This window comes from Brassica napus (genome assembly GCF_020379485.1).
Source record: "Brassica napus cultivar Da-Ae chromosome A2 unlocalized genomic scaffold, Da-Ae chrA02_Random_35, whole genome shotgun sequence".
NCBI lineage: Eukaryota > Viridiplantae > Streptophyta > Magnoliopsida > Brassicales > Brassicaceae > Brassica > Brassica napus.
This window is the reverse complement of record NW_026013956.1, coordinates 26,308-52,192: the sequence shown is the minus strand read 5'-3', so window position 1 is coordinate 52,192 and position 25,885 is coordinate 26,308. Positions and strand designations below refer to the sequence as shown.

The window sequence follows — 25,885 nt, the reverse complement described above, 5'->3', positions numbered from 1 at the left end:
ATCATTAATCTAGAAGTATTCTATTATATGATATGTAGAATCTTTAATTTATCAAATACAACAATTGGTGTTTCTTTCTTTCTTTTTATGAATTTATATGTGTATATGTTATAAATGAAGAAACTATGCAATAAGGTCATGCCTAAAGCTCTAATCTCTGCTAACTTATTGGTGAGCAAACACGTTTAAAACTCTTTGAAGTGTGGAGCTTTTCTAACTTCTATACAACTGAAATTGGTTTAGTTATTCATCTCTTCTCTTCTATATGTGTTTTGTTGACCCAAGAATGCAATATCTTCAGAGGAAAGATCCATTGACAGATAATGTCGAGATTCTTTTGACCTGAAACGAGGAGACATGAAGATTAGGAGAGAGAGGTCAATCATACTCTGAAATAAGGGTTAACTAATTGGTACTCACCTTCGACGTCTGCTATTCTCCATGGCTCCAGATAAATTAGAAGGATTAGCTCTTGAAATATGCCCTATGTATGAAGCATATTCATGGAAGGCTTTCAAATACATGGATAGGACCGATGGTGACAATTTTATCTTTCCCTTGATCCTGACAACCACCATTATCCGCTATAATTGCTTCTTGATTCTTCTTACCTCCTTTCTAAGACGAGAAAAAGGGATGTAGTTGCTTCCCAGCAGACATCCGCGAATCTTCCTGATCAAACAAAGAAACAAACAAATGCACAAACTTCAAACTCAATTTACATATAAGACCAAACCTCACACCAAATCTCGTCCAAGTGTTTGATGATACTTGTTAAGGCCCAAACCATGTTAAACTAACTATCTTTTGAAGAGCAGAGACCCTTCCCAACAGAATTTGAACTTGTGACCACTTAGACTCCTAATAGGTAACTTGTAACCTCGTTTGATGCTACTTCATATTTATGCATAATTCTAATAATGGTTTTACTTACCTCAGCTCTTAGTTTTGCCTCCAGCCGCAAATTGGGAAGTGAAGGTGAGACATTAATGTGATCATCAGCAGTAGCTACAATCCCGTTCTTAGTTGCATTTTTCTTAGGCGTTGATTTACGAGGCGACTTTCCTTTAGCCATCTTCGTTGGGAGAAAAACAAGAGAAACAACATTTACATAATCTTCTCCAAAGCAATCAAACATTATAGCAGAGTCTTCAACTAAATTATTCCAACTACTAAACTCAAAGCCTTAGAAAATACAGAAATGTTAAAGTTAAAGCATTTCGTTATTTGACCTTGTTGGAAGCTCCGGTCTTCTTAGGGCATCTCCAACCCTACTCCATTTTCAACTCCAAACATCATTATGGAGTAAAATCTTCTCCAACCCCACTCCATTTTGGAGTTAAAAATGAGAGTAATGGCTAGGGTTACTCCATTTATGGAGTAATCTTACCCATTACTCCATTTTGGAGTTGAACTTTTTTTATTTATAAAATGATCCTTTGAATCTTTAATGTTTCTATTTTTACTTAAATAATATTTAAAATGATTCAATAACATGAAATTGCAGAAGATGAAAATGAGCGTGAACTTGATGCACCAATTGAACTTGAAAGAGAAGCTCCACCTCCAGATATTGAAATTGCAGAAGATGAAAATGTCCGATTTCAAAATTTTCTTGCTCGATTTAGGAATATCAAAAATAAAGAAGCTCATTTTTCATTACGAAATGCATTAGTTGATCATTTGTGGGAAAAATATTCTAATGCTCATTGTTGAACCTATATATATGTTGTCTTTTTTAATGATTTCTTGTACTTTTTTAATAAAATATTTAATTCAAATAATTTATATTTTAATTATTATCGTGAACATAAATAATTGGGGTTAATTGGTAAATTTTTATAAGTATAAGATTTTATTTGCAATTATTAATAAAATAAAAATGAAATTATTTAAGAAATATTATTTTTGGAGTAGAAAATGGAGTAATACATTGAAGTAAAACCTTACTCTATTTTGGTGTTGCACCATTTGGAGTAAAAAATGGGGTAATACATTGGAGATGCTCTTAGGAGTCCTATGTTTCCTCGTCTTCTTCCCTTGACTGCTACAAAAAAACCACCATCTCCTGCTTCGCCTTCCTCTTTCTCCCCAGCATCGCACTTCCGATCTCTATTGGACTCAACAACCTCCTCTGGTTTATGCGGGAGCATCATCGACTGCACCAATTTCCGAAGGACATTCCTCCGTGGAGTCTGGATCATCGTCGCACCAATCCCGTCTGAGAGAGATCAAAGTTAGGGTAGAGAATCTAGGGTTTCTAGTGTTGATTTGGGAATCTTGGTAAAAACTAATAAAAGATATAACGTTCCAAAGGTTCAAAAAGATTAACTGTAATATCTGATTTTGGGAGGGAAGAAGATTTTGTTTTCCTTTTTTCCGCTAATCTTATGACCTTGTTTGGATCAATAATAGTTCAGCTATTTTTCCAGCTATTTTAATGTTTAACATTGCGATAATCTCTTTAGCTTTATACCTCTGCTCGTTCGTGAAATAAAAGAGGCAAGTGGGTTTTATTAACTGGACATCTATTCAGATTCTTAATTTACCAGATTATTCCTAATTTCTTTAACCGATTTCGGTGGAAATGTTTACATACATTTATTTGGAATACATCACTTTATTAAATTCCAAAATAAAATTAGCTAAGTGTGACAAACAATATTAAAAGGAATTTATTTTTTTTTTTAAATAAAACAATCTTTCTTCAGTTTTGTTCTTTTTGTTTCATATATCAGAAAATTAAATGAATTTGTAGAGTGAATGATACTCTCTAATTCACTATCTTACTAACAATTCAGTTTTTCATCCTTTTTTAATCTTTCCTTCAAAAATCTATTTTTTGTTCATTATATCGTTTTAAAAGTAACCAGCAATACACATTGAAATGATGTTTACAAAGTTTGATAATATAATTTATCACGTAAGAAAATAACTTTTTTTATCATCGATTTATACAGATTTATATCGACTCTGTGAACCAAATCGGTAGATAATCTGTAGTTAACCAAATTATCACATTAATAAAAGGAAGATAACTTGTAGTTCTACTTCTATGATTCTATCGACTACAATTTAATCTCTGTTGATCGTAATACCGGTAAATCATTCCGGTGGGGTCAAACCGAACGGATAGATACACAAAAGACTAAAGAGGGACAAAACCGTCATACCGAAAAATATGTCACCTGCAACATCACTAAGCTACCGTTGTCTTTTGTCTGCTGCTCATTTCTCACTCCAGCTCTCAACTATTTCAGAAAAGCTTAAACCTTTACTCTCTCTCTCACTTAAAGAGGAAGAAGAAAGCTTAAAAACATGAAGAACCCAGAAAAACCCATACTCCTGTTTCTAATCCTAGCTTCCACCTTAGCATCAACGGCCACTTCAAAATCAACAATAGAGCCCTGCTCCACGAGCTCCACGTGCAACTCCTTCCTCGGCTACACACTCTACACCGACCTCAAAGTCACAGAGCTCGCTTCCCTCTTCCAAGCCGACCCAGTCTCCATCCTCCTCTCCAACTCCATCTCCACCTCCTACCCCGACGTCGAGAACCACGTCCTCCCTTCCCACCTCTTCCTCAAGATCCCCATCACCTGCTCCTGCGTCGACGGCATCCGAAAATCCACCTCCACTCGTTACAAGACCCGCACCTCCGACACGCTCGACTCCATCGCCGGCTCCGTTTACGGCGGTCTCGTCTCCCCCGAGCAGATTCAGGTGGCCAATCCGGATATCGAGTCTCTTGATGTTGGGACGAGCCTTGTGATTCCTTTGCCGTGCGCTTGCTTCAATGGGACGGATGAGTCTCTCCCGGCGGTTTATCTGTCTTATGTTGTGAGAGGTGTGGACACGATGGGCGGGATTGCGAGGAGGTTCTCGACTACTGTTGCGGATTTGACGAATGTGAATGCCATGGGAGCTCCTGATATTAACCCTGGTGATATTCTCGCTGTCCCATTGCTAGGTAAGAGGTTTTAAAGTCTCAATCTTTTTTTTTTAATAGGAGTTTGTGTTCAGACATAAGTAGTAAACTAGTTAAAAGTGTTGAATGTTTTGTTGTTTTGTAATAAAGGGTCTATCACTCTCTCCCTTTGTTTGGTTAGAACGTTCTGAAGTCATCTTTAGTGGCATGAGAGGTGTTAAAGTCTTAATCTTCAGACATAAGTAACTAGTTACGAGTGTTGAATGTTTTGTTGTTTTGTAATGAAACGCTCTGAAGTCAACTTCAGTGGCATAAGAGGTGTGAAGTCTATATAGAAGTTTGTAGTTCAGTGACATGTAACTAGTTACAGTGTAGAGTGTTTTGTTGTTTTTGTCCTAAATCATCATAGCTTGTGGTGGTTCTACTTAAAGAGTGTTGAATGTTTTGTTGTTTTCTATCCTTGCTGTCCCATTGCTAGATAAGATCCACGCACTCTCTCTAAGTCATTTTCAGTGGCATGAGATGTGTAAAGTCTCAATCTTTATATATGAGTTTGCATTCAGACATATACGTAACTACTTTGAGTGTTGAAAATGTTTTGTTGTTTTGTATGTAAGAACGCTCTGATTAGAAAAGTCATCTTCAGTGGCATAAGAGGTGTAAAGTCTTAATCTTGTTATATGAGTTTTGTATTTCAAGTGACATGTAACTACTTCGAATGTTTTGTTGTTTTGTAATACAATCATTACAGCTTGTGGTTCAAACTTCCCCAAATACGCTACGGATTACGGACTGATAATTCCAAACGGAAGCTACGCTCTCACCGCAGACCACTGTGTACAATGCAGCTGTGCACTCGGAAGCCGCAGGTACTTAATAATACCGATTGACTTCTTTTTGTTTTTAAAGTCGAGTTTAGCTAAAACTGAGCTGATGGTTTTGCAGTATGTACTGTGAGCCTGCTTCTTTGGAAGTCTCTTGCTCTAGTATGCAATGTAGAAACAGCAAGTTCATGCTAGGGAACATCACTTCGCAGGAGACTAGTGCTGGTTGTAAACTCACCACTTGTACTTACAATGGTTTCGCCAATGGCACTATCTTGACCACGCTATCCAGGTCTCTACAACCTCGATGTCCTGGTTAGTACACTGACACATCTTTCTTATAAGAATGAGAACCCACTTTAATGAAAAAAAAATTTTGTCTTTGCAGGACCTCCACAATTGGCTCCCCTTATAGCTCCACCTGATACTGTTCCAAAGGAGCTGATGTTTGCACCTTCACCCTCACCTACACCTTCACCCGCACCGGCGTCTGATGGTGTTGTTAGTGAAGGACCCTCCACAGTTGCAGCTGCACCAAGAGGACCTACGGTTGCTTCAAGCAGTTCTATTCCTGGCTATCCAGCTAATGGTCCAGCTGGGAGTATCTCTATAGCTTCTTGCCTGACTAGCTATCACTCACTCGTTGTGTCTTTTATCTCTTTTGCTTCTTACTCTTCTGTAATCTTGGTTTAGTGGAAGGTGATATATTACCATTAGTCTTTGTTAATTATATGAATACTAGTGTGACTGAGTGTGTGATTGAATCAGCTTTGTATTGATGGAAAGCCAGTTGACGGTTTGAAAAGCGTCCGGTTAACTGTCTTGCAAGTAGATAATTTTAATGCTTTGGTATTTTTGTTTTTGATTTATGGGTTATTTCATTAGTCTTTTGGATCCTATGCTTTTTTTTTGTGTGTTTTTTTTTATGTTATTTTTTTTTGTCTGTGACGTTCATTGTTCTATATCGATGGAAACAAGCTCTTGCAAACGGCCATTCAAGAAGAAATTCATCCAAAAATTGTACCAACTGTTTTTTTTTAGAGGAATTTTGCATGTTGGGTAGTTAAGAGAGGAGACTTCCAACGTTTGAATGTCCAAACATTTTTCAGTCAAAACTGTCGATGAAACCATGACATAGCCTACCATTTCAAGAAACCAGAGGCAAAACACAGTTGCCTACCAAATCAAAAACAAGTTTTAAACATATTTTAGTAAATAAACGAGACTTGCATTGTATTTTCCCTAATTCCACCTTGAAATGCGCGAAGTCAGTGTGAGGATTTCTCCTGCTTCAACATTGTTATGTGCAAGTGACTTGTCCTCCTTTAAAACCCCTCCTGATTTTCTCCTTAACTTCAGTTCCTTTGCTTGCATTTGAATCATCTTGCCTATCTTCTCCTTCAAACTCGCCACCTTTTCCAATAACCATGACTCCACTGTTATCTCGACCACTTTCCTTCCATCCACCGTTGGAACACAAACCTTAATCCCAGAGGGCCAGAGGAACCCTAAAAGAAATGTAACCACTGCTAATTAGTACAAGACAAGTCAACACACAGACAAGGTCCCAAAGTTAGAAAAAAAAACATTACCTCAATAACACTAGCTGACGATGAAACCATGACGTAGCCTACCATTTCGCGCATGTTAAAAATGTAACGAATGTGTACAGTTAAATTTATTGTTTACTTTACTATAGATTTTCCAATAAATATTAACCAATAGGTTTTAACCAGTTTAAGTATTTTCAGTTAATGTTTTTGAAAAGTATATAACTTATCAACATTAACTACTAAAAGAACCTTAAAATTTTAGAAATTTTTTATTTTAGAACAAAAAATAAATCTACAAAATTTAACTTTCGGGAATGAAGAGAGTATTATTTATGAAACGGAAAGGTTAATAAACTTTATAATAACCATAACATGGTAGCCTAGTGGTGTTTATTGGATGGTGAACCTTAAAGTTTTTGATGTTTCAAAATACGTAATATTTGTATATATTTCCAAGTATTTTGGACAACTTAAAAATATCTTATATATTTTTGCATTCTTTTAGATAATAAATTTAAAATAATTAATATATTTAAGTGTATAAATCTTGTTTGGATATATTCAGATAGCTAAAATATTACGATTTAGATCGCGTCCGGTTCGGATTCTCTAGATAACAAAATTTTGAACTCATTCGGATATCTAACCAATTTTGGTTAAAGTTCATTACTATTCTTTGGATCGGCTTTGGTTCAGTTTTTTGGATTCAGATTTTTTGTCTAATCCTATATTTTTATTGTGGCAAGTTTTAAACGAAAATGATGATGGTTCATATTATTTTGGGTATGCAACAAATTTTAAACCAAAGCACATTTTAATATGATGTGGCTCATTTAATTAATCATTAAAAAAAGTTCTAGACCCATTTAAAAATAATAATGGGCTGAACTTTAAAAAACGTTACCATTTCAGATTGTCAATCAACACTTACAAATATTCTATGTCGGTGTTGTGACGAATAGAAAGGGTTTAGGGTTAGGAAAGCAAATTTGTTGTGCAATCCATGTTCTCGCTAGGTGATTTCAATAACTTCTAAATGAATCCTAGTTGTATCGAACTCTTGTAATTTTTTCGAACAATATCAGCTACTAAAATCTTACACTTGCTAGAGTAATCAATTGTTTCTCAATTAATATATAAGAAATTGTAGTAATCGCATAAATCAAAACAATACCTCTTTGTTTATTTACAATATATATATGGTAAATAAATAAATAATATTTATTTTATAAGGTATATAATTATATTTCAAAGATATTGACATAAATATATAGTATATTTTAATATAAATATTTCTTGTTGAGACTTCTTAATCATATATTTTTATTAATATTTGTATATTTGATGTAACAAAAATTTAAGCCACTAATCTCAAAATTTTCGATGTGGTATTTTTCGATGCAAATTTCAAAATTAAAATATTAAGGTCTTAATACTCTTTCAATGCAAATTTCAAAATTAACATATTTATGTATTTTTAAATAGTACATAGTTTAAATTAACATATTTATGTATTTTTAAATAGTACATAGTTTAATTTATTAAATAAAAATTCATATTAATACAATTGTATGATTTAAGTTAATTTTATTGACAAGTTTTAGAAATGTTCTTATTTGAAATTTATTTTTGTATTATATATATTAAACATATGCTTTTTACTAAATCTGATTTGTTTCTAGTATTTATTGTTTTATTTTTTGCCTGTATTAAAGCATAAATATAACAAAAAGTTAATTACAAAAAAATTTGAAAAACTGTCGGTAGATTTTGAAGAAAACATAAAAACTTGGATTTTGGTTTTTCTCTATAAAATATAGTTATATGAACAAAACTAGTTTCCCTAAATTATAGGGAATCTATTATTTTTTTAAGTTTGATTGTCTAAAAAATGGTTTTTAGAAAAACAAAAGCCAAAAACTACTTCAAAAACTGGAAACAATCAACCTATAAGTATGATATTTTTTTAATTAATATTACAAACTTAAGGTTATAATTTTTAAAATGATCATTAATTAATATATAGAAAGAATATTGCAGCCTTAATTTGTAGTCGACGAATCAAAGAATTAAATTACGTGTCATAATGTGTAAAAAATCTCAATAATTTCAATAAATGCTTTTGACTCATAGCTTATAGCCTTGTAGGGTAATCTTTAATGCGAATTGATTTTTCATCTATAGGGCACAGTACCTTTTCTGTTTATAGAGATTGGAAATTGGACCAACAGTTTTTTCTTATATAGGATTTTGTGTTTATAGAGGAATTTTGCATGTTGAGTTGTTGGAGAGGAGACTTCCAAGGTTTGAATGTCCAAAGATTCACAGTCAAACTGTTGATGTAAGCAAGATTACCATGACATATATGCCTTCGCGTACCGATCATTCGATTTACCATATAGTATCTAATAATATAGTTTTAAATATTTCGAGACATCTAATACAACGTGCCATTGCCAACGTATCAAGTATGTTTATGTAAGCCTTTTCAAAAAAATAGAGAGGGTATGTTTATGTATGTATAAAAGCTTGAAAAATGTATACATACATAAAAGAATGGATAATAATGTATCTAAAACAAAATTAAGATCCTCGAACGATAGTTACGATGAGGACACATGCATGGCTTCTTCAACCATACTAACGAGGTATGCTTTGGACGTTTTTCCGCAATCAACATTTATTTATTTATTTATTTTTTGATAACTCTGGTATCTGGGCAGCCACATTCCCAACTATCCTCCGAAAGGGGTCCAGCGCCCCAACAGAAAGGATGTTAAATCCGTTGTGGTTAAGACTCGAACCCGGGTGGCGGACAGTACAGCTGTACCTCCTTTACCACCAAGCTACGAGCGCTTGGTTAACATTTATTTATTTTCAAGTTTAAGCGAAAAAACATTTAATTATTTGAGTTTCAATGTTGATATCATGACGACGAGCTGGTTATAAATATTAGATTTAAACTTTATTTTGTTTTTCGTATGATCATATTCAAAATAAGATTGGATATAACTTGAAAGTATGAATGACTCGAGATGCTGAGCTATCAGTATATTTGGATTGTGCTTTAACTGAAAAATCAGCGGAGTACATAAGATGACGCATTGAGATTGAATTGGCTCGTACACTCAAGAATGTTATTACTTATTTAATTGTTTTCTATCTGTAATATCAAAATCACTAACCTATTTATTCAATTGGTCAACCAAATAAGTATTCTATAATTTTACTTTATACATAATTAAATACATATGTATAAACAAGAAGCTTTAATTTTTTTTTGTTTTCATTATAAATGTAGGTAATAAAATAGTGGAGTTGTTATTTTTTTATAAGGTTTACACTTTACAATCGTTTTTTTTTATTTTTAACATTACACTTTACAATCGTTATGCAACTGAAACAGTAATATTTTTTCAAAAAAAAACAACTGAAACTGTGAAACAGTAATCTGGATGGTGCAGTCATTAAAGTGATAAAGGTACAGTTTGTACATGTTAATATAATAAATGCTACTATAAAATATTTAATACGTTCACCTAATACATGCATAATATAAAGGAAGTTTCCTGGAAGTTCTGAAATGTGGTAACTAATTTGGTCAGACCACTTACAGTACTCAGGCCATAGAAATCCATTGCCTTGAGAGTTTTTACTTGATATGGCTACAATCTAGCTTACGTTGACAAGTCTGGGCTCGAAGAATCTTCCTCCTCTTTTTGTCATAGTAATAATAATAATAATATATTGATTTATTTTATTCATGTTTTTTCTTAAGACAGAGGAGATCAAATCAAGTAGGAAACCAAACATAGATTCGATTTGAAGATTGATTTCAAGAGGTGTTTCAAAAAAAAAGAAGATTGATTTCAAGCAAACTAAACAAATCTACATGTCAGTGATTCAGATCAATCAACCACATAAGTTTTGTACAAAAAAAAAAGATGAACAGAAACATGACTTCTTCTATATACATTTACATTCTTAGTTACAAAGAAAACTTCTCATAGTTTTAAGATCACAAGGGCTACAATAAAAAAAAGGCACCCTTTGTTAATGTCATCTTTAACTTTGTCATTTTCATTGTTCACAAAGTTTACCATCCATCTGATTTTGAACTGCTTTCACAGCTGCAACTCTCGCAGCCGTAGCAGCTTTATTAGCCGCAGCTACAGCTCGCATCACGTGCTCATCCACCCGTCTCTGATCCACGCCTCTTCTCGCCATCTCTCGAGCACTCTGCAGTTAATTTTAAATATAGTCAAATTTTAATGTTCCAAAAATCGACTAAGCAGTAAATCGCTCATTAACAAAATAACTTCTGTAAAAAATCAGTTTAAGCGCCACTTAGTCGTCACGCTACTAAAGTTTTACCCTTTAGACCCAAAACAAAAGCATTTTGAATACACGGCAAACCTCAAGTTTCATCATATATAAATATTTACCTGAACGGCTTTATGAACCGGTCCGGTCTCTAGAGGAAGCCGGTTAACGAGATGACCATCATCCCATTCACCACATTTTGCATCTCCGGTTCTAAACCCATACGTACCATAGCCTTGTTTACGACCTTCATGCCAAGCTCCTTCATAATAATGACCATTAGCGAAATGGTAAACACCAAACCCATGAATCTTGTCTCCATAATACTCCCCTGCATACTTATCACCATTCCTACAAACAAATCATAACTCAAAAAAAAAGAAAAAAACAGAGAGATCCGTACATGTAATTAAAAAAAAAAAAGACACAAACTTTATTATTACCTGAAATGGTAAGATCCAAGTCCATGTTTAACACCAAACTTAAACTCTCCGACATAAGAGCTTCCATCAGCACATGTCTGAACACCAAAGCCGTGGCTTTGACCGTTGAACCACTCGCCGGAGTAAGAATCTCCGGTGTAAAACCAGTAAACTCCGTAGCCGTGTCTAGTTCCTTGCTTGTACTGTCCTTTGTACTTGCTTCCTTTGGACCAAGACTCGATTCCGTAGCCGTCGTATCTTCCGTTGACCCAATCTCCTTCGTAACGTCCGTTAACGTAATAGTAGTAAACTCCACTTCCGTGGCTTCTTCCTCTGTTAAACTCTCCTTCGTAGATATCTCCGTTACTGAAGAGCTGTACTCCTTCTCTAACGAACTCTTCCGGTTTGGTTTGTTCCGGTTTCGAATCGCCGATGTACCATTGAACCGGTTTTGGTTTGGTTCGGAGAGTTAATTTTTTACTGGTTTGTTTGATTGCGAGTACGGTTTGGTTGATAACCGCCATGTTTCGCGACGCGAAGAAGAGAGCGACGGCGAGGAAGATTAAACCGAGGAGGAGATTCTCCGATGTACCGGTTTGAGAGAAGAAGACGGCGAAGAGTAAGAAAGATGCGAGGCTGAGGGAAGCGAGTGTGAAGGTTAGACCCGGTTTGATTCGAATTAAACCGGTTCGGTTAATTGATTTACTCTGTTTTTTGCTCCTCCTCTGTTTCTCCTCTTTCTCGCCTGCTTCGAGATCGTTGCGAGAGGCTTCGCTGAAGTCTCGTTCAGTGATTGAAGAGAGGCTGTGAATCGACGATCGAATCGTCGGAGATGATCTGAGAAGCGACGATTGAGTCCTCGTTAGTTTCGATTGGCTCATCTCTCCGGCCAAATCTTCCGACACTGATCACCGGCCAAACCACCACCGCACCACCGTGACGAGCATCGCAAAACGGAGGAGAAAGAGAGAGGTTTCGTTTTTTCACGGCGAAGCCAAGCTCACTTTGCTTAGAGAGATCGAAAGAAAGAGAGAGAGAGAGATGTGAGTTTTGGAGCTTATTTTAATGGAGTTAGATTCAATATTGACCGTTAGATTAAGATCTGACGGTTGATTAGGAAAAGCGAAGAAGGGTAGCCGTTGGATCGTGAGTTTAGGGAAGAAGAAGTCCCGGTCTTGACGGGACGCTTTTTAGCTTTACTGTTGCAGGCCGGCACGTGCCGCCACACACACATCTCTATTATTATCAATATTTTAATTTTTGGTTTTTGTAATAATAATAATTAAACCTTTTGTTTTCAAATTTTAACTTTGCTGAAATATCTTCCCTTTTAGAGGGGAATTTTCTATATTTATATAAGAGTTGATTTGGACTTTGGAAAGAATATTTATATAGGTTAGTATATATTTATAGTAAAAGTATATTCATTTGTTTATCCAGATGAATTACTAAAATGAGACGATAATTAACATGTATTTAATAATAATAATTTAAAAGTAAGATCAACTTTTTAGATATTTTTTATAATTTAGAGAAAAAATAAAAGTCACTTGGTTAAACCCAGTTATACTATTTATAGAGAGATGATTCAATTAAAAAAAAATTGATCATGATAGTTTTTCTACAACAGTTAAACTTTTTGGGGAGGATTTTCTGTATTTATATAAAAGTTGAGTTAGACTTTGGAAGGAATAATTATAAATGTTAGTATATGTTCATAGTAAGTCTTACTTTATTTTTATTTATATAAAAGCGTAGACTAAAATGAGCCGTGTGTAAAAGATCAACGATTCATATTGGGTATAGTTGGTGAAAACTGTAAAGTGTAGGTGATCTACCAAATCGGACGGTGGATATGAATTACTTGATACGGAAAGAAATATAGGAATAAAGTGAAGATGCAGGAAAAAATGGGTTTGGATCAAAATTGTGAATGAAAGCAAACATTTTACCAAACATCCTCGCATGGTGCACTCCGCATTAGTAGTCCTCTGATCTTTTCTTTTCTAATAAAATTCACATGGGATAGTAGTTATATAATGCAGATACATTCACATTTTATATGGAGATATCTACTAGAAAAATATATCTGCTACGCTAGTTTATCTCTGAAAATACTAAAATATTAAACAAAAAGAAAAATGAAGAAACGAAAGAGGAAAATAGAGATAGAGATAAATGGTTATTATTGAGGAACTTACCAAAAAGAGTAAAACACTCTTACAAGTTATAACATTTGCCTTTCTATCATCTTCAAATAATTATTTAATTTAATTTAGTATGATAAACTTATTATTGTTGTATTTATGAGATCCTGCTCTGAGTATCTATTCCTTTATTGCTCTAGTATTTGATTAATTAAGGTAATATCGCTTTCATTAAGATCTAAAAGTCTAAGTCATAAATGCATTCAATTACTTTTAACTTTCGGCATAGGAAAGGATAATCTGACCCAAACAATACAATAATCACATCAATTTCAGTCTTTCAAAGAATATTCAACCTTGATATATTAATTAACTAAATCTAAGACTTGCAAAGACTAACTAAACTAAACAAATCAATACACGAGATGAAAACAATGCCTGCTACTTTACTCGTTTTATAATATGAACTTATTTTATCAACTTGCTTTACTGAATCAAAGTCTATTTTCAAATGGAACCGAAGAAGAAACTTGAGACTATTCTCTCAAACCTTTTTATTTTTGAAAACAGACCATTCTCTTAAACTTGAGGACAAAGTCTCTTCATCTTTAGAGAAAATATAAAATCTTTTGTGCGTATAAGAGATCATTAACGTAGGCCAATGTTTACCGAAAGATCAACACTTCTCTAAATAACAAACTAGAAGATGCTTATTTGAGTCAACGAGCTGAAAAAGGCTTGAAGATGAAAACTTGGACTGATCGATGACACGGGCACTAGTGTAAGGTGTAAAAGGCTATCGTGGGACCGTACCGGCATGAACAAAGTGGATATCCAAATCGCACAAATCCAAATTGACAGAACAGCAGCTTCCAATGTTGCAAAAGCAGTGCCAAAACAAATAGAAATTCAAATAAATTCAAAACACGAGAATCGAAGCATGCCCTTTTTATCATTTTGATTAACACAAGAACTAGAGATCACTAAGAAAACGGAGACCCCACGAAATGATCAACTACACGCAAGGCTGGCCCTGTGTGCTAAAGCTCATTAAACAATAGCTTTAGGAGCCAAAATTTATATGAGTTTAAATGCATCAAAAAAAAATCAGTATAATGGTTTAGGGAAAAAAAAGGTTTTCATACTTTAAACCGCCATCCAACCAGAAATTTAGGGGACCACAAACATTTTTATGTTAATCTCAATAAAAAAAATCAACAGTTTAAAGCCATGTAACCATGGATAATAACTCTTTCATATTTGGAGCCGAGCATGCATGGACCGGTTTTTAAGTTTGCTGAGTCGACTCGTTTTGGGTCGTGACCATGGTAGGCTAGTAGCTCAGGTTTGAGGGATGATCCAGGCTACTGATTTTGTGGAGCTTAGTCGGGAGTGAGAAGAGAGGATCTGAAGCCAAACTGTCTGAGCATCACACCGTGCGTGTCCGGGTACATTAACTTCTTCGCGTTTAAGCTTTGTATGGTTTTTGATTCGCGAGAAACATGTTTTTTTTTTGTCTTTTTTACGTCAGTGCATAACAAGACTCATGATTCGTGGGCCAAGCCGCTCTGGAGATGACGCCACCAAATTTTTAATTGGTTTGGTATAAAACCTTATGGTAAAGGAAGGAGAAAGCTGGCTTCGACTCCACTTACTCTTTGTGGCTTCATGTAGGCCTTTTGTGTCAGCCAAGTTGTTAAAGACTTAAAGTAATTCATCTTTTCAGATAGCTCGTGAAAGTGACTAATGTTGGATTTTTATATAAATCAAGATCCTTCCAATAATCAGTGGCAGGTTACGGATTCTAATATCTAAGGCGTCGCAATGGAAGTCAGTCTTGGGAGAGCTTTATAGTATTTCGGGTCTTCCATGTGAAGTACCAAATCTTCATTCATGACTAGTGATATTTCAAGTGCCCTGTATTCTCTGTTTTTTTCTTTCTCATTTGCAGGGAGTGCATGCACGAGGGACGTGGGTGTTCTCAGTCCTAAGCGCACTAGCATCACTCATCTTTTTCAGATAATGCATGCACAACGTGATTCACGCTGAAACATCAGGTGAGGTGACAAGAAAGAAGCTCAGAATGCGTCACCGAATCAAACCAGAGACCCAAGATTCTCAGTCCTGAACTCTATAGTCACAAGCTCCTGTCATATTATCCTTTTGGCCACTAATGCATTTGTAAATAAATTGAAACATGTACAATTAAGATTGTATGTTGCAAGTTCAGTAGCAGAGACTTGTTCCTTTCTCAATGGAACAATACATGTAAGCAGTTTGTGATGATTTCGCCCAACCCAAAACTAAAACATATTGGGCAAAGCGAGATCCATGAAAAACAAAAGACATTTTTAAAACACAACTTCGAACCGATGAGGAACCCAACCGAACCAAAAAAAACAACGGCAAGTCCCCCACGTTGGTCTCTATGTATCTAAATATCATCCAACAACTAAACTGTATTCATGATTTTTTTTTCCAGCAACTGTAATGTGAAAAGATATATAACAGCTGCTATTTTATTACCTGTCATTTTCAGAGATCATCTATAATATGAACTCATGTAGAGTCTCGCTCCTATGTCGAGCGGACCATCATCTCCACCAACAGCGTGAAGAGCCACAGGAATGGTCGAGAATACTTGAACGGTCAAAGGAAAAACCGCAGGGACAACTTCTTCTCTCTGTTCGGTGGTGTCGGTAACAGACATTGCACTGCATTTAGCAGCGCATGTGTCACTAGGACTCACCAAATAAGCAACCTCTTTCAAGGGCTTCAGATAGCCTCTTCCACCTCTTTTGAATTCGAGTTTATCGAGGATTAAGGTTGATGTCGCCTCGAGCCAGTCTGCACACAAGCCTTCGACTCGGTCGTAGTATATTCTCCATTCAATCTGTAACAGCAACGTAAATAAGAAGAGTTAGATTTACGATAGTTTTACAAATGGTGAATGAATGAGTAGAGACTTACGCCAAGTTTGCTAATGTAAATAGTCATAAACATTGGTCCCAAGTTCATTACTCTAGCTTCGCATGGATACACCTGCAGAGAAGGAAACAAAATGATATTAATTAATCACCAAACGTAAACATAAGAAGCTTTACTTATGATGCAGAAGTTTCTAATACTACTTGCCTTTTTTCTCTTTAGAACACACCAAGTGTAGAGCTTATCACACGCATCTTTGACTCTTCGAGACGCCAGCTTCCTCTCATTGCAATAAGCAGCGATCTCAGAGACCCTTTCAGTGGAGGGAACACCATGTTTCAAACCAGCGACAGATAACGCTTCTTTGCCTTCCATAGATTCTACAGCATCTTTATCGAAATGAACACCAGTGAAGCAGCTTCTCACTGATATTTGCTTCTGCTTTAAGAAGCATTCCTCGGCTTCAAGAGCAGCCGCTACGGCACGGTGGACGACTATGTCAGGGTAGCGTCGAAGAGGAGATGTGAAGTGAGTATAGAGAGGAACAGCTAGTGCGTAGTGTCCCCACTCAGCAACACAGTCCTTCAAGTTCCCGGTGCAGAAGTAAGACGCAGATTGCATCGGTTTCATAGCGTAATTGTTGAGAATGTCTACAAAAACTGCGTCATCCTTGAGGGTTTCAGTGATTTTCTCCAAAGATTCATGGAACCGGCCAGAAGAAGAACTGTCCAACTCCATACCATGCTTTGCACAAAAGCCTTCAAACTCTTTGAGCTTGCGCAGATTAGGTTCTGGATGTCTCCGGAGCAGTGCACTGTCAGGGTAAGCTCGAGAAATCACCTCAGCCGCTGTCATGTTTGCTAAAAGCATAAACTCCTCAACGAGATGGTTTGAAGCCTTTGTAGGGTACAGCACAAACTCATACGGAACTCCATGTTCATCAAAGAGGAAAGAGGGTTTAGAATTCTCCAGCTGCAAAGCTCCATTTCTAAACCTTTTTTGCCTTAAATTGGTTGAAATCTCACTAAGCTGTTTGATAGATCGAACTACATCACTCCACTCGAAAGGTCCGTGCAAAGCAGGCCGGCTATTTGCTGCAACGTCGTGCTTCTCGTCTATAATGTCTTGAGCATGGTCATACGAAAGCTTGCAGCACGATTTTATAACAGTACGACCAATCCAGCGATCTGTGACAACCCCTTCTCTGTTTAAATCCAAGAAGATGGAAAAGGCAAGCCTGTCAACTCCTGGATTAAGTGAACCTACGTTGTCGGACAATGATGGAGGCAACATTGGTATTTTTCTCCGCAGCATGTAAACACTCGTCGACCTAAACTGAGCTTCTGTGTCAAGGGCAGTGTCTGGTAAAACATAGTAGGAGACATCAGCAATGTGAACACCGACTCTTAAAAAACCGCCGGGTAAACTTTGAACTGATAGAGCATCATCGAGGTCTGTAGCCGTTGAGGGGTCGATGGTAAATACACACAGGTCTCTAAGATCTTTTCTTTGCTGAACCTCTTCTTCTGGTACTTCCCAAGGAGCACGTGGAAGACTAGCAAGCGAGTCATGAGAAAACTCAGAATCGCAAACCGAGTTCTGATATAATATCGCACTGATCTGGGGCTCCAGTTCACTGCCTCGGCCAAACATATGCGTAATCTGAGCTAGGGGAAACTGACTCCCTTCGCTCCAGTCCACAATTTGGGCAGCAACCAGCTCTGCCTCGAGAGTTGGATCCATACTCTCAAGTCTTGCTCGAATGCCTCCAGGTAAGGCATGGAAGGGAACGATCAATTTAGTAAACCTAGGGTCTGCAGGCATCAGTTGGATGTAATCATCATCAGAAAGAGACTTGCTCGTTCTTGCATTAGCTTCCTTGTAATGAATCCATCGCTTCACATCCAGCAATCCAACAATGGAATCTCTTACAAGTGATTTTTCAACAACAGCAACTACTTGTCCAGTTGGTCGTTTGTTGGGGAAGGAACTAAGGATGACGCATAGCTTCTCAACCGCAGTGCCATTTCCTGTCTGCTCACCAAGAGAACATGAATCCAGTAATGGCATAGAGTTGCGACTAACACAGTTCTCAGCTCCTTGTCCTATAACTGAACATTTGTTCTGTTGAGCATCTATCTCGCCTCTTTCCAAATGGCTGACACGCTCATCTTTTTCTGGGGGACTGTTGGTTTCTTCAGGCTTGGCAACATTTTCCGTAACAAATCCTTTCATCTTGGGCCACAGTGAGAGCGGATCCAGTTTAACAGCAACAATATCTCCTTCCACCTATATACAGAAACACAAAAAGAACCTCTCAAACATGGGCCAAAAGGAAGAAGGTGGGAAGTATCGTGCTAAATAAACACAAATCATGAAGCGTAATGAAAAAAAAAAGCAACCCAAAACTTACTGCTCGATTTTGGCCAGCGATTCCATTGATTAGAATATCTGTAGGGACTCCATCAATCTTACAGTAAGCCTTCAAAGGAAAAAAACAAAAAAAGAATCCAACATGAGCAGAAGAAACAACAACAAGTCTCTTTAAAAATACAGACGTTACTTCTTACCTCACTGCGGTTATGAGCATTCACCCGAAACAGCGCCTTATAAACTTCACCTTTCTACAAAGAGAAGACCACAATTAGCTTTCTTCGATCAAGAAAATTAATAAAGAGAACATTACACTCAGGCAAACAAACCTCTAAAGCTTGATTGACAGCATCGAGAGACCAATGTGAAGAGAAGATATTTCTCAGTGAGACACACTCATCAACCTGCTGGAACAAGTCAGCATCCATTATAGAAGACAGCTCACAATCCCTAGGGTCAGGGCACGACTTGGACAACAACTGCTTACTAACTTGAGCAGAAGGAACCAAAGGACTTGCAGAAGAATACGGCATAGAGTTGAAAGCAACATTAGACGCTCTCGTTAACTCATTGGGATTATTATCTTTTGCTTTACCATCCGATGACTCTACATGGATGTCTTCTACTACACAACCTAAGACATTAAAGGCTTTGTAAGTGAGGCTACTAATATTCATTAGATTCAAGTAATCTCTACTAAGTATTAACCAATCAAGATCTATCGATGATGCGGATGTTACCTGAGGTGTTCTTGGATCGACGGCTACCTCTGCGCTTCTTCTTCTTATCCTTGTCGCCGTTTTCGATTCGTTCACCAGCTTTCGCTGATTGTTGTTCCGCCGAAACAACACTCTTCTTCATGGATCAAAAGTCTTATATATAACTCTCTAACGAAGCTAAAACCTAGGTTATCTTCCGATCAGATCAAAAAACTCCGAAACGGAAGAAATCGCGACGAAGGAGATAAAAAGGATCTTTAATGAATTAAAGAAGAAGAATAAAGAAAGATGTGATTGGTTGAGCCAAAGAGGAAGAAAACGACCTTAATGATTTTGGTCGGCGGATTTGCGCCGACTGTGTTGCTTTCTTTTTCTTCCTTTTCATTTACTTTCTTTATATTTATTTCTCTCCTGTTTTTTTAGTCGGTTGCTTCATCGTAGAACACGTGTAACTAGAACTTCATCGCACGGCTTTTGAGCTACCCTCTCTTTTTTCTTTTCTTATCAAAGTAGGTAGGTAATATACGAATTTGAGGGTTCATTTTTATATATCACCCCTTTTATTCTTGTAGGTTTTACGTATGTATCCCAAATATTTTGAAATTAGTTTAAGATCCCCTTATCCAGTGTGGAGTGTGGACACATTTTTACACTTCGTCAATAACCGGGGGTCCAGACCGGCTAACTTAAATTCCGGTCAAGAATTTGGTATATATATTCCAATTTTGGATTCAAGAATACCAGAAAACTATAGAAGACAAGCACACAAGGTAAATATCATTTTAAGTGTAGTTTTAACAATCATATTATTTGTTTAATCAGAATTCAAACACAGCACACTACTGAAATCGAGCTGATTCAGTGAAGAGACTAACCAGAGAACACGTCCATATGCACAGGACTTATGCCTCTCTCAGTCTCTTGACAGTTTTTTTTTTATATATTGACATCCTCGATAGTTTCATTAGATGTGTGGTATATTAATTGAACCTGACGTGTTTAATATTGCACCAAAACTTGTTTATATAAACTAGATCCTGTCTCTGCGCTACGCGCGGATAATATATTTAAATTTATTGCGTTTATCATTTTTATTTGTGTACGAATTTTTGTATATTAAATTATATATAACTAATTTTTGAATTTGATTTTTTTTATATATTTTTAGTTTGAAGTAAGTATTTCTATTATATGTAACACAATTAACTAATAAAATATGAACAATGATGTCCGAGATTTTAGAGTTATGTAAAAACCTATAATTATGTATAGAACATAAATTATCTTAGTTTAAAAGATCGGAATCTCATCTCGAATAAATTCACGAAAAGAAAAAGTACTCCAATAACCTACTTAAAATATAAAACCCCCTTTTCAAAAAAAAAAGCGTACCTAATAATATTTTTGTACCTGTAATAGTTGAAAACTGAAAATTGAATATCGATCTAGTATATTATTTTAATATATCTAATTGTAAAATATTAATTGTAATAATTTTTTTAAAATTTTTTGTAATATTACATGAATTAGAATTCTTTAAAATCTAAAATCTATTTATTAACATAATATATTTTTTATTCATTTATTGACGTTACAAAATAGTGAATTAGTTTTATTTGTATATTATTTTTTTAATAATTTAGCTTCTTTTTAAGTAATTTTAAAATTATCAAGAATATAATATATTTAAAATTATTTATTTAAATATATTCAAATATGATGTCTCATTTTTATGTGTGTTTGCGTTGAGCATATTTAATTTGTAGTTTGTATATTTAATAACACCTTGTTGTGTGCTGTTCTATGATTTTAATAAATGTGTTGTCATTTCAATTTTTACTATTAACATGATTTTTTAGTGATCAGTGATAATGTATTTTTAACGTTATGTATTATATTTTATCGTATATTTTATAACTCTTTATGCTGGCACATTTTTTAGAATCATTTTAATTATATAATAGATTTAAAGATGTAAATAAAACTGTGTATGTTGTAAATTTAGACCTTTTAGTGTAACTGAGCACTATCAATTATGAAAATTATATTATGATTTTATTTTACTAATCTTTCTTTTTGTGTATATTTTTGTTTTATTTTCTATTTTTATAATTTTATTGCCTTATTCTTTAATTTCAGAAAATTGCTATTTCCAATTTTTGTTTCATATACCTTAAAAGTCTTCGGTTGATTTTTGTTTGTTTTCTTTCTCCGATTACAATGTACAGTTTGACTTTTTTTTTTTTGTTTGGATCAAACTACTAATATCATCAGATAGAACGGCTTAAACTCCAAGAATGGAGTGAGTATTTATACTAGAGAAAACTGATTTAGCTACTAATATAGTGATATATTATAATATTAGAATATGTAAACTCTTCTTTGTTGTCCTACGCTGGAGATAATTAAGTTGTTGTCAATTGATTCTATATTTGTGATAACTGGAAATACATCTTTATGTCTTCCTTACATCATCCTTAATTGGTTTACGGTTCGACCATTTCTAATATAGTGAGAGTAACATAATATTAGATGGTGATTATCTCCTTCCAATTAGCAATGCAAAGAATGAGAAAAATTCAAGGCGGGACCACTTTACAATTTTGTCCTCATATCAATATAGAGTTAGTTTATATATTACTCTATTTGGTTCAAAATGTAATAAATTTTAATTAAAATATGTAATATATAAAAGTTATTACTTTATAAAACTGTCATTTAATATATAAATTTAATCAATTACACAGTAATTTACATAATTTAATTGACCACACAATAACTAATAAATATAAAGTTACATTGAAATATAAAAAAAAATTATATAGTGAAACAAAAATTACTTTTAAACCATTATATTATAAAACAAAGGGAATATTCAAATTATATTGAAATATTAGAATAGTAAGAATCAGAAAAGCTGAAATCTAAATGTCGATCATTTACGTCGGCCATGCCTTAGACCATCTCCAATGTATTCGTCTATTTTTTTCTCTAAAATAGAAGAATTTCATTGGATTTTTCTCCGGTGTATTTTTCTATTTTCTCTCCTAAAAAGGAATATTCTTGATATATTATTTTCTAAGTTTACAAATAATATTTTTTATTTGTGAAAGTTGAAAAACATCCCAATTTATTTTGGTATTTTATAAAATTATGATATTATTTACACTAAATATTTCTTTTCAAACTACTATGTAAGTCAAAAAGATATAATTATATTTATTTAAATAATATATTACACAAAAAAATACTTTTCGTTATAATTGTTTAAATAAAAAGTTAAAGGATCATTTTGTAAAAACAAATAGAGGAGATGACATGGCAAAAATATAGTTTCTCACTGACTGATTATTTTCGCATACGTGGACAATCTATCTGAGGCTTATATCCTCTAGTTTTAGTTAAAATCTGTAATATTTAAAAGTTATTACTTTAAAAAACTGTTATTTAATATATGGATTTAATCAATTACACAGTAATTTATAAAATTTAATTGGCCACACAATATCCGATAAGTATAAAGTTACACTGAAATATAAAAACAATTTATATAGTGAAATAAAAATTACGTTTAAACCATTATATTATAAAGCAACGGAAATATTCAAATTATATTGAAATATTAGAATAGTAAGAATCAAAAAAGCTGAAACCTCAACGTCGATCATTTACGTCGGCCATGCCTTAAACCATCTCCAATGTATTCCTCTATTTTTTCTCTAAAATAGAGGAATTACATAATAGAGATGGATTTGTCTCCGACGTAATTTTCTATTTTCACTTCTGAAAAAGAATATTCTTGATATATTTTTTTCTAAGTTTACAAATAATGCTTTTTATTTGTGAAAGTTAAAAACCAACCCAATTTATTTTAGTATCTTATAATTATGATATTATTTACACTAAATATTTCCTTACAAACTATTATGTAAATAAATAATGAATTATATTTATATAAATAATATATTTCACTAAAAATATATTTTTGATTATAATTGTTTAAGTAAAAAGATAAAAAGATCATTTTGCAAAAACAAATAGAGTAGGTGACATGACAAAAATATAGTTTTTCATTGGCCGATTATTTTCGCCTACGTGAACACTCTATCTAAGGTTTATATCCTCCTCTTATTAATTGTTTGATATAATGACTATAAATTTTTAATAAAATCTTAGAGTAGACATTATTTAAAGTTACTGAAAATTTGAAATATGTTCTATATCATAAACGCAAAATGTTTAACTTCATGGTAGACTTAGTGTCATAACTATTATTTGGAAAAACATAATGTGAGTGCCTTGACGATATGCATGGGAGAAACATTTGTTCCTCTATTCCGCTCCATGGTGAAAACTAAGCTTTGCGGGCCTTCTTTGTGGTGGTCCTGTGGATCATCAACATTCTCACTATTGGACTCCACCTGGTAGGTGTTTGACGCTTCTTGCACAACACTTGCAGGTCCAATGGTCTGGTCATTAGCTTCAGGAAGATGAGTGTCCTTTGAGAAGGAGTCACCGACAGGGTACTTGCAAAAAGCACAATTTTCTCCAGAGATATTGTCACCACGATTGTTGCCCTCACCCTTTAGACAAACAGTTAAATTTGTAAGTAGTTTGCTGTTTAATGAGACCCAAGTGGCGAGAATTTTATATGAGTTACATGCAGTGCAAAGGAGGGCCCTGGGTTTCTCTGATTGGGGTCAAAGATTCGTGCGACAGTAAATAACTCATGGAGGAAAGAAAAATTAACTCTGTAAGCTTGAGATGAAATGTAGCTCTTCAGAACAATGTCTTGGAGGAAGTAAGGGAGGTTATATTCTGCTGGGTCTTGCTCACCATAACCCTGAAGTAAAGCAAAATCCATGTCAACAAATTTTTATTAACTTACATCAAAATTTAGTTGATGCTCGGAGTATGTCGATGTCACTCACAATAGGGTTGGAAACCTCTGTGGCCCTGGCATAGGTGAGCTTAGTGATAGCTGTGTCGAAGGCAACAAAGACAGCGATTCTTCTCCATTTGCCACCATCATCTCAACACGTTATCTTTAAAAGCATCAAACTTTGAATGTTAACAAATTGGTGAGTAAAAAAAGTCAAAAGATTTTTGAAAAGTTTGGAGGTTTAAGATAATATTTAGGAAACAACCTCACAACTCCAACAGCACTTGCGTTAAAACATATAGTGCATGTGCAGGAGGAGACATTGTCCTGAATATGAACTCAATATTTTGTGTTTAAGTGAGTTATATGGGTTTAATGTCCTGAATATTAGAACGCTTGAGTAGATGTTAAATCAGAAAACGTACTTGTGGAGTGAGGTTAGAACGTAGGCGTTCAACTCCGCTAATGAAACTGCCTCCAGCTTCTGGACTCCACCGTATTCGGTACCACTGGTGGAGTCACTTACGTTTGTGGCCTATGTTGCACCGAGACGGATACGGGGACGGGGGCGGGGACGGGAAACGGCTAAATCTAAAATTTATGGATACGGGTACGGCATGGGTACGTCTATATATATATGTGTATATATAAAAATGTGTATATATAAATATTAAAACCAAAGCATAAATCTCATCTAAAATAAAACACCATAATAATATTAATATTGTCTAAGACTTTCTTTTACATGAGCATTAAAAAACCAAAACCAGAGTTTGGGATATGCTTACTGTGTTTTTCTTAGATGTTTAGATGTGAGAAAGATGAAGAATAAGAGCTTGGATTAAAAGTTTATAACCCTAATTGTATTATACAAGACGTGTTTCCTTTTTTTTTCAATTGTTATCCAAATAAAAAGAGTATGAAAAAGTAAATAATCAAACTTTTACAAAATTATGTCGACTATACATCCGAAACGTTTCGGAAACGTTTCCAAAACCTAACCATGCCGTCCCCAGAAACCTTTGCCGTCCCCAGCCTCTCTGAAACGTTTCGGAAACGTCCCCACACCGTCCCCGCACCGTCCCCGTCCCTGAAACGCCGCTGGTACGCGAGACGTCAACGATATGCCGTCCCCGTGCATCATAGTTTGTGGCACACAACCTGGTAAGTGGGATGTAAGGAGAGCATTAGAAAGACATATGAGAACATGTTATGTCCTATGCACTACAATGAAGGGCCTTACTCATCAAATAAAGTTTGACTTGCTATCACCTCATCGTCAAAGTAGAAGTGTGACCCAGAAGTTGCATTAAGAAAGAGACAACTGCATTACATGTTTCGAAGAGTTAGATACGTGAAGGCAAGTGTCATCCTTGACTGCATGTTCCCACCTTCAGCAGCAAAGTTATGGCGAAAGAAGGATTTGCTTTTGCTCTTCTCCCTTATCATCACCGTCCCGTAGACGAAGCCCATCAGCGACTGCGAGTGTGGATCTCCGGCTGAATAAGCCGCCTCTATCTCCTCCAACGCTTCCTCCATCAACCTATCGAAAGTTCCGTCGCCACAAGCCGGGATCGAGCTCCTCTTCGGATTTGGGTTCGGATTCGCCGAATTCCTCGAAGTTAGAGGAGTCTCCGACTCCGGGATCGTCGCCGCCGCTGTTGAGATCGTTGTTGGAGAGGATGAGGACGACGGGACACGCGTGAACACTACGATCGACGCAATAGAATACAGTTACAGATAAATCAACGATTACGTAGCCTGAGATTCTCATTCTTCCTCGTCG

At 35.1% G+C, this 25,885-nt stretch overlaps 3 protein-coding genes and 1 long non-coding RNA gene across 6 annotated transcripts; 1 reads left to right on the top strand and 3 right to left on the bottom strand.

The window, feature by feature from the left end:
- Nucleotides 1-3,204: 3,204 nt before the first annotated feature.
- On the top strand, nt 3,205-5,649 carry LOC125594053 (lysM domain-containing GPI-anchored protein 3-like). The gene is made up of 4 exons (XM_048770368.1): nt 3,205-3,970; nt 4,680-4,797; nt 4,874-5,067; nt 5,141-5,649. The coding sequence occupies exons 1-4, from the start codon at nt 3,319-3,321 to the stop codon at nt 5,443-5,445; spliced, it is 1,269 nt and encodes a 422-aa protein (XP_048626325.1). The 5' UTR covers nt 3,205-3,318; the 3' UTR covers nt 5,446-5,649.
- A 4,523-nt stretch (nt 5,650-10,172) lies between these two features.
- On the bottom strand, nt 10,173-12,090 carry LOC106397712 (junctophilin-1). The gene is made up of 3 exons (XM_013838335.3): nt 11,072-12,090; nt 10,751-10,979; nt 10,173-10,544 (listed from the first exon to the last, which is right to left on the bottom strand). Exons 1-3 carry the CDS (start codon nt 11,929-11,931, stop codon nt 10,386-10,388), a joined length of 1,248 nt encoding a protein of 415 aa, XP_013693789.2. The 5' UTR covers nt 11,932-12,090; the 3' UTR covers nt 10,173-10,385.
- A 3,293-nt stretch (nt 12,091-15,383) lies between these two features.
- LOC106397721 (DIS3-like exonuclease 2) lies at nt 15,384-19,580 on the bottom strand. Of its 2 annotated transcripts, XM_022704988.2 has the most exons (8): nt 19,239-19,563; nt 18,990-19,132; nt 18,828-18,902; nt 18,696-18,749; nt 18,539-18,607; nt 16,333-18,414; nt 16,168-16,239; nt 15,384-16,090 (listed from the first exon to the last, which is right to left on the bottom strand). In XM_022704988.2, exons 1-8 carry the CDS (start codon nt 19,357-19,359, stop codon nt 15,740-15,742), a joined length of 2,967 nt encoding a protein of 988 aa, XP_022560709.2. In that variant the 5' UTR covers nt 19,360-19,563; the 3' UTR covers nt 15,384-15,739. The 2 variants fall into 2 exon arrangements, with proteins under 2 accessions (XP_022560709.2, XP_013693799.2); XM_013838345.3 differs by having other exon boundaries at nt 18,828-19,132; nt 19,239-19,580.
- A 3,795-nt stretch (nt 19,581-23,375) lies between these two features.
- On the bottom strand, nt 23,376-24,634 carry LOC125594052. 2 transcript variants are annotated; one of them, XR_007329739.1, is made up of 4 exons: nt 24,525-24,634; nt 24,365-24,426; nt 24,149-24,262; nt 23,376-24,060 (listed from the first exon to the last, which is right to left on the bottom strand). It is a non-coding gene; the product is annotated as an uncharacterized LOC125594052 (long non-coding RNA). The 2 variants fall into 2 exon arrangements; XR_007329738.1 differs by having other exon boundaries at nt 24,365-24,628.
- Between the last annotated feature and the right edge of the window lie 1,251 nt (nt 24,635-25,885).

Bases quoted from the DNA above. Each gene is read 5' to 3' on its own strand.
- LOC125594053 (XM_048770368.1), top strand. From the start codon at position 3,319: ATGAAGAACCCAGAAAAACCCATACTCCTGTTTCTAATCCTAGCTTCC. The intron at 3,971-4,679 runs GTAAGAGGTTTT...CAATCATTACAG, and splicing joins TCTCGCTGTCCCATTGCTAG to CTTGTGGTTCAAACTTCCCC. The intron at 5,068-5,140 runs GTTAGTACACTG...TTGTCTTTGCAG, and splicing joins TCTACAACCTCGATGTCCTG to GACCTCCACAATTGGCTCCC.
- LOC106397721 (XM_013838345.3), bottom strand. From the start codon at position 19,359: ATGAAGAAGAGTGTTGTTTCGGCGGAACAACAATCAGCGAAAGCTGGT. The intron at 18,608-18,695 runs GTAAGAAGTAAC...TTTCCTTTGAAG, and splicing joins ATGCTCATAACCGCAGTGAG to GCTTACTGTAAGATTGATGG. The intron at 16,091-16,167 runs GTAAGTCTCTAC...TTGCTGTTACAG, and splicing joins TTTACATTAGCAAACTTGGC to ATTGAATGGAGAATATACTA.
- LOC106397712 (XM_013838335.3), bottom strand. From the start codon at position 11,931: ATGAGCCAATCGAAACTAACGAGGACTCAATCGTCGCTTCTCAGATCA. The intron at 10,980-11,071 runs GTAATAATAAAG...ATTTGTTTGTAG, and splicing joins CTTGGATCTTACCATTTCAG to GAATGGTGATAAGTATGCAG. The intron at 10,545-10,750 runs GTAAATATTTAT...AATTAACTGCAG, and splicing joins CGGTTCATAAAGCCGTTCAG to AGTGCTCGAGAGATGGCGAG.